Here is a 7,311-nt window from a genome sequence, read left to right on the forward strand (position 1 = left end):
CCATGATGCTCCCACTCCAGACAGACGCAGGTTAAGATCCTCTCTGGTAAGCCAGCTCGTGGGCTACACAGAATATTAGAAATGGGTTAGAACAATATGTAAGAGCTAGCCAATAAGAAGCTGGAACTAGCCGGGCCAGGCAGTGTTTGAAAGAATACAGTTTCCGTGTAATTATTTCAGGCATAACCTAGCCATGCGGGCGGCGGGGTGCTGGGGACGCAGCCCCGCCGCTCCATATTTCAACAGTGCAGCTACTACTATCTCACAAATATCTATTTCTATTCTAATGTGGTTCAAACCAACCATCACTAAGAAACGGTAGTGGAATACAATACAAAGTACATGGGTGTTATGGTTGGAATTACAAACACTTAAAATTCTAAATTTTCAAATGATGCGAGCATTTTTTTTTCCTCTGACAGAAAAAGGGAATAGGAGCTACTTAAAAGAGCATAACTGGTAAAAATAAAGCCTTGATTACCATTATAAAGAAATAGAAAGATCTAGCTCTAGAAAAAGAAAACATTAGAAACTCAATAGAGTAAGTCAGGCTTGGGAGAGAAATTCATAGCTGGTGGAATCTCCTCTAGAAAGGCAAGTGTCAACCATGCACGTACCTGGAGTGTGTCAGCAAAGAGTACAATGAGGTTCTTCAAATCTAACACAAGGTTTGGATCAGAACAGTAGGACTAAAGGAAACAGGCAAAAGGGAGAGAAATATCTCATAAAAATATTGCATTTTTACTTAAGACACTGTTTAACACACCACCTGGTACAGGCACTTATTAGAGGAGTCTAACCATTTTCTGGCACAAGGTAACAACAGACTCAACCAGAGAAGAACTAAGGAGACAGAGTTCAGTAAAAAGATCTATATCTTTAACATGTGAAAGCACATTTTAAAATTCTTAAAGAAGAAAACAAAATGGGGTCAACAAGATGGCTCAGCAATCAATAAACTAAAATGCAAAAATTTTAAAAGTAATCAAAATGGATAGAGTATTTTAAAATGAGCAACAATAAAACACTTTGTATCAAAACTGTGGTGTGTGTCTAAAGCCATTTTCAAAATAAATCTTTATCTTTCTCTATATGCAAACATTAAAAAATACAAAATACTGAAAACAACCTAACCAAACACTGCACTGATGACACTATGGAAACTTACTGACAAATAACCATGATTATGTAATAAAATGAAATGATGATGTGAAAAAGACAGAAAGATCTGATCATTTAAACCAGATAAACATAGAATCAGTAAGACAGGTAACGTAGGTAAGTCTAATTATACAAAAAGAAAAAAGACATTAAACAGTACAAGGGATATAATATAAGCATAAATAAATAGAAAACAAAAATTGCAAATAAGTACCATATAACCTTGCCTGCACACATCTGATTACTTAGTTGACCTGGAAGACAGTTTCCACAAGACTAAAGAGTATATGCTATTAATTTAAAATTTCATCAATTCTGATATTCCAATTTCCTCAGTTATAACTTTATTATTTGTTCTCCATGCAGCCTCTCAAGATCTGATGGAAATATGTTCGATATCCCCATAATGAGGATGTATTTGAGTTTTTCTTATTAGCATGTATTTTTTCTATGTCTATATTACTTCTAAAGGATCCTTGTCTTTTTGATGTCAAAACTAATATCAATGAAAAATAGCTCCAATCTTCCTGCTTGAATCTCTTCTTTCTCTGCCTTCTAGACTGTTCGCATTTCCTTATGTGAAAACTGCTCTAAGCAGTGTCACGGTCTAGCGCTCCCACACTTCCTGGGTCATTGACAGAAATGGACCTACTCAAGCCATCTTATTCTAAGTTTCCCCAGATTTCCTTCCTTCCATGTATTTTATTGCATGCGTTCTTTCAATTCCTTGAAGTGAGCATTAAAGCCTGTTATTTGAACTAACCTGAAGTGTCCATTAAATATTTCTGAATGTAATTCACCTTTTATTGGACTAATTAATGTGATGGCCATGATGAAGTCTGCATGTCTGTCCGTCTGGATTGGCTGTCAGCTTCCTCACTGTCGCTCAATGAACCCTTTCCACTTTTCTATTACTACAGGCACCAGGTTAGACACTGTATTTTCTCAATCTCAGTCAGATATTTTCCAATTACAATCCCCATTTTTTTAACTATTCTTTTCATATTTTCCACCTCTTTGTGACTATGGGATAAATTTCTGACTTCGACTTTGTCTTCTTGATAATGAAATGGCATGTAGTCTTATCTTGGAATTAAATTTCTGTATCTGATGCTCATAAATTTCCGAAGAACTATTTTTATATCTTAGATTCAAGTTTATTTTGGTATCTTTCCATTATTTTCTTCTGCTTTATATCCTTTCATGTTAAGAACAAAACATATACAACAAAGGTAATAGCTGCAACTGCAGGTGTTCCAGTCCCAGTAAATACTAGCTGCCTGCCAAAAACCTCTCAGATATGCTCATCAGAACCTCATCACTCCCACTCAGGAAAGCATTGCGACTTCAATGACAATCATTTTCTTCTCATTCCTTGCTTTTCACTTGTAGTTTTTTAATTGATAGGCTTCCTTTTTAAATCTAAGCTCTTATTTGCTGTTGACTTAAAACATTATACATTCATTCAATGTAAGATAGACACCCTGCCAGTAATAAAACTACTGAGATACTGACTATAAATTAAACTAATAGACTAAGGAAGTTATATTTTACGCAAATATCAATAAAGTGGTATTCCAGGCACAAGAAACAGGAACAGTAAAGGACTACCATGGACAAGTGTTCAAGGAGTGATGAGCAGCCAGCAACAAGAAAATTTGACATTTTAAAGTTTTAGTAAGTTGTCCACTATCCTGCCACTAACACCTCCACTGAGTTAAGTTTAATGTGTAGTTGGCCAGCAAAAGCCTAGAGGTCTCAGCCTAGGCAAGCAGAGAGGAAAGCCAATTGTAGAGCTAGAAGGAAAGAGAGTAATACTCACTACAGCAATTCTCTAGCAATATGTATAAATGTGAAGAGCACATAAATAGAAAGCACATAACAATGTACTAATGATAATATGCTGCTTTGTATACAGTGAGAATGAAGTATATAAAATACACAGAACATTGCTTGACACACAAAGAATAATGGAAAGACACGAGGGGTTGTTTCTTATTGCAGATAGCATCAACAAGGCAAGCGCAGTGCTACAGAACTCAGAAGTATAAATGAATCACTTTCACAGTCTTCAAACAGGGATTGCCAAAGAGATATATGTCGAACTGAAATCAGTGCAACACCAAACACTATGCAGATTCTCAGTGGTGAGGAAGCACTTCCTGTGGTGCCCTACATACCGAGTGGGTGCGCAATGCTGCGATGGTCTTTGAAAGTGCCATTTCCCATAACTCGTCAATGTAGGCTCTATTCACTAAGCCTTGGGTTGTATGCAAAATGTGATCTTCAACTACAAAAAAGCTGAGATTAGGAAGAAAACACAGATGTCAGAGGATACAGTTGCTATAGCTTGACCACTAAGCTTTGACATTAGCAATTGTCATGTAATTCAAAGGGAACACTTTTTTCCGAAGAAAGATATTCGTTATCATAAAGAAAATTACTTAACATATTGAACATGTGTCTATAATCATATTAATATCTTAGATACTCTACCAAGATGGAAGTATCATTTCTATCAACCACGAGCCCAACAATTTAAAAGAGGAAGTATATACAGCTTGTAGACCTTACTTCCAACATTGTTTTAAAATATAATACGCTTCAAGAAGCTAATTTTAAGTAGAAAATTATATATTTTTAAGAATTAAACATATAACACAACAAAATAATTCCCCTATAACTCCAGAAACTCAGGAGGCTAAAGCAAGCTTTGCCTAAGCTCCAGAATGATTTTTAAAGTAACCTCATGAAACTTTATCTTAAAATAAAAACTGAGAATAAGATATTTTTTAAAATTAAATATTTATGTTTTGAATTTCCTTGTTTTGGCTTATTGTGTATTTAAAACATATCTTCAGTTACCTTGATGCTCATTCAAATCTAAAGAAAACTTAATTAGCAGGTTTTTAAATTACTAAAACACACACACACACACCCAAGGTCTCATGTTGCGTGTAGTTCAGGCTGACCTTACACTGCCTGTATAGCAAAAAATAACCTTAAACTACTGATCCTCCAGCCTCCACATTACCAGTGCTGGGGTTACAGGTGTGTGCCACCACACCTTCTTTTCTGCTGTGATGAGGATGAAAGCCGTGCATGCTAGGCAACCACTCTAACAATAGCTACATCCTTCAACCCTCAATGAGAGGCATACTCATTACAATGGAGGTTACTCATTACACGGAAGCAATATAAATCTGATGAAAGAAAGCAATGGACGAAAGAAGGAACGCTAGAGAAAAAGTGAGAGAAGGAAGAAGAGGTAGTCAAGTAAGCTCGATGAAATAATCAAATTCCTCTGCCTTTCTTCTAACCACGGTCACCATCTCATAGTCAGAAAAAGCTGCTTGTTTATGGGGGCCTTCATCCAGTAACCCTAGCACTACTGTGTCCACTCTGATGAGAACAACTTCTTCATCCCATCCTGTGGAATCAGCCTGGCAGCAATCTGTTTAATAAGGCTATTTTAATGTAACCGTTTTACTCACAGATTTCTGAATCATACATAGTTTTCAGACTAGCACAGAACCAAATTGTTGTGACAAAGTTGCTAAATTCTTCTAGGCCTAAAATATTTTGCTGTCTGAAAAAATTCTTCCAATGCGGCTGATTATCTCATTCCATATTGGAACAAAGAATGAAAACACAAAACATCAAGTATAATAACATGATGAGTCCATTTTTAATTATTTACTCATAAAAGCATCCTCCAAAAATATAATGCTACAAAGGGTAAGCTGTCCCTTTCATTTTTGTTTTTGAAATAGCGTATCTCTGTGCAGCCCAGTCTCCTAACCTCCCCAAGCACTGACTGACAACTGTGTTAACTTGACCAGAAGATGTTCCTTCTAAATTATAAGAAAATAAAAATCTATTTTTTCTCTTGAATTTACCAAAAAGAATAGAAAAAACTTCAAAAGTAAAGGTATATCTTTTATAACTCTTACAAAAGAAGTATAGAAACTTAAATATGTACCTACCCTACAATTTGATTGAAATACTTTCTGTAGCCATCTAAAGTTTCATGCTGCAACAAAAAAAGCAAAATTATTGTTTCTGTGTTATTACTTTTAGATGTGAAAATCAGTTACTTATTCTCGGGAAGCTTAATCTCATAGACCATAAGGTAAGTATAACAATAACGCCACAATTCTACAAATTAACAATGGAAATGAGTGAACTGATACATACCTACAACATAAAATAATAGATAGCACATAACAGTCAAGAACATTTACAGCGATTGTTACTTCAAGGCACATTTGCCAAAGTTGTGTCAGAATAACACCAAGCACATATAGGCAGGTACACATGCATAAATGTACACAGACACATAGAGACACACACACACATACACAAGCATGCACAGTTAGCTACCAGGAAGAAAAAAGTAAAGGTACAGAAAGTGCAGGTAGCAAGCCTACCATGTTTGACGGAGGCTGGAGCACCAAACGAGCCTGTTTTCGCCTCTGTTTTCGGTAGTAATTTTCAAACGTTTCTCGGGCACCCTGTAAAACAAGCAAGAGGAAATAATATAATTGCACCAATTATCCTTAAAATGGATAAGAATTGAGCAGACTTCAGGTGTAGAATTTAAAGAACACCATATATCTCAAAACCTACTATTGTAATGATGATAATCACAAATAATAAAAGCAACTATGACCATTTATTAAACCTAATCACAAAACCCTGAAGCATAGACAGGAGTGACATTTACAACAACGTGGACACAATGAAAGCTTTAGCACACCAAGGCCAGTTTCTGGGTCAGTAATTATAAATTTACTAAAATGAAAGTTAAAAAAGAACAGTAAAATGTTACAATAAGTAAGAAAATGTCCCTTCAAAAACAAATAGAACATTTAAGAAGGAAAACTGCCCAGAATGAAAAACAGCTTAGATAGGATTCAAAGTAAGAGCTAAGGATGACAAATCCTTTCCTCAGGTGAAGTCTTACCAAGAAGACCCAGAAAGGCTCAGACGGACAGACTGGTATGTGCTGAAAGAGGCAGAGGTGGGGTCACTCAGACTTAAGCAAAGAGCACCAAGAACTTCTGGGACCCACAGATGCCAGGAAGAAATAAAGATTCTTCCCATAGTCTCAAAAGGAGTGTGGCCTCCAAGATGCCAAGATGCTTTTAATTTGTAATTCAAGCTTCCAGAACTGGGATAGAACAAACTTCTGTTGTTGTAAGTCATATAGTTTGTGGTACTTGCTATGGCAGCGCTAGCAAAATAGTACAAACTGAGAGGGGTTTGTTATAATATGCCCCATTGTGACTAAAATGTTCTTAACCCAAAACTTTTGTCAATCAGTAAAAGAAGCAGAAAGATCCCATGGAGACTAAGAGCACTATCTTAGACCCAGGTGACCAGATTCTAACTACGGTTCTGCCCGTCCTACCAATGGATCTGCTCTGACTCCTTGCTGCTAATTTACATCTCACTGTCTATTTATTTGTGCTTGTGCAGTATCCTTTTCATGGGTAAAGATTTCAACCTTGTTCCCACACCTTGCTCAGCCTGTTTTCTGATACCACCCAGAACAACGACCTGTCCACAGGTGAGGCCATAAGCAGTGAGACTGATCCTTCCACATCAATCGTCAATCAAGAAAACGCCTACTTTACTCCATCAAATATTAATTAAAACTTGAAAATTAGGTTGATCCAGAATTTCCTGAGAAACCTCCACACTGCTTTCCAGAGTGGTTGCACAAGTTTGCATTCCCACCAGCAATGGATGAGGGTACCCCTTTCTCCACATCCCTCCAGCAAAGGCTATCATTGGTGTTTTTGATTTTAGCCATTCTGACAGGTGTAAGATGGTATCTCAAAGTTGTCTTGATTTGCATTTCCCTGATCGCTAAGGAAGTTGAGCATGACCTTAAGTGTCTTTTGGCCATTTGAACTTCTTTTGTTGAGAATTCTCTGTTCAGCTCAGTGCCCCATTTTATAATTGGGTTGATTAGCCTTTTATGGTCTAGTTTCTTGAGTTCTTTATATATTTTGGATATCAGACCTTTGTCAGTTGCGGGGTTGGTGAAGATCTTCTCCCAGTCAGTGGGTTGCCTTTCTGTCTTAGCAACAGTGTCCTTTGCTTTACAGAAGCTTCTCAGTCTCAGGAGGTCCCATTTATTCA

The 7,311-nt window shown here is 36.7% G+C and overlaps 1 protein-coding gene across 5 annotated transcripts in view; it reads right to left on the reverse strand.

The window, feature by feature from the left end:
- Window positions 1-7,311, reverse strand: part of Exoc6b (exocyst complex component 6B) — a 550,902-nt gene that overhangs the window by 225,914 nt on the left and 317,677 nt on the right. For all 5 annotated transcript variants that reach the window (XM_050164869.1, XM_050164868.1, XM_050164867.1 and 2 more), the window contains exons 9-12: window positions 5,592-5,675; window positions 5,148-5,194; window positions 3,342-3,462; window positions 618-689 (exon numbers count right to left, since the gene is read on the reverse strand). In XM_050164869.1, coding sequence (XP_050020826.1) covers window positions 618-689; window positions 3,342-3,462; window positions 5,148-5,194; window positions 5,592-5,675 — 324 coding nt within the window. The remainder of the gene's footprint in view (window positions 1-617; window positions 690-3,341; window positions 3,463-5,147; window positions 5,195-5,591; window positions 5,676-7,311) is intronic.

Source organism: Alexandromys fortis, unplaced genomic scaffold, assembly GCF_014885135.2.
Source record: "Alexandromys fortis isolate MF-2015 unplaced genomic scaffold, M_Fortis_MF-2015_v1.1 scaffold_138, whole genome shotgun sequence".
NCBI classification, from domain to species: Eukaryota; Metazoa; Chordata; class Mammalia; order Rodentia; family Cricetidae; genus Alexandromys; species Alexandromys fortis.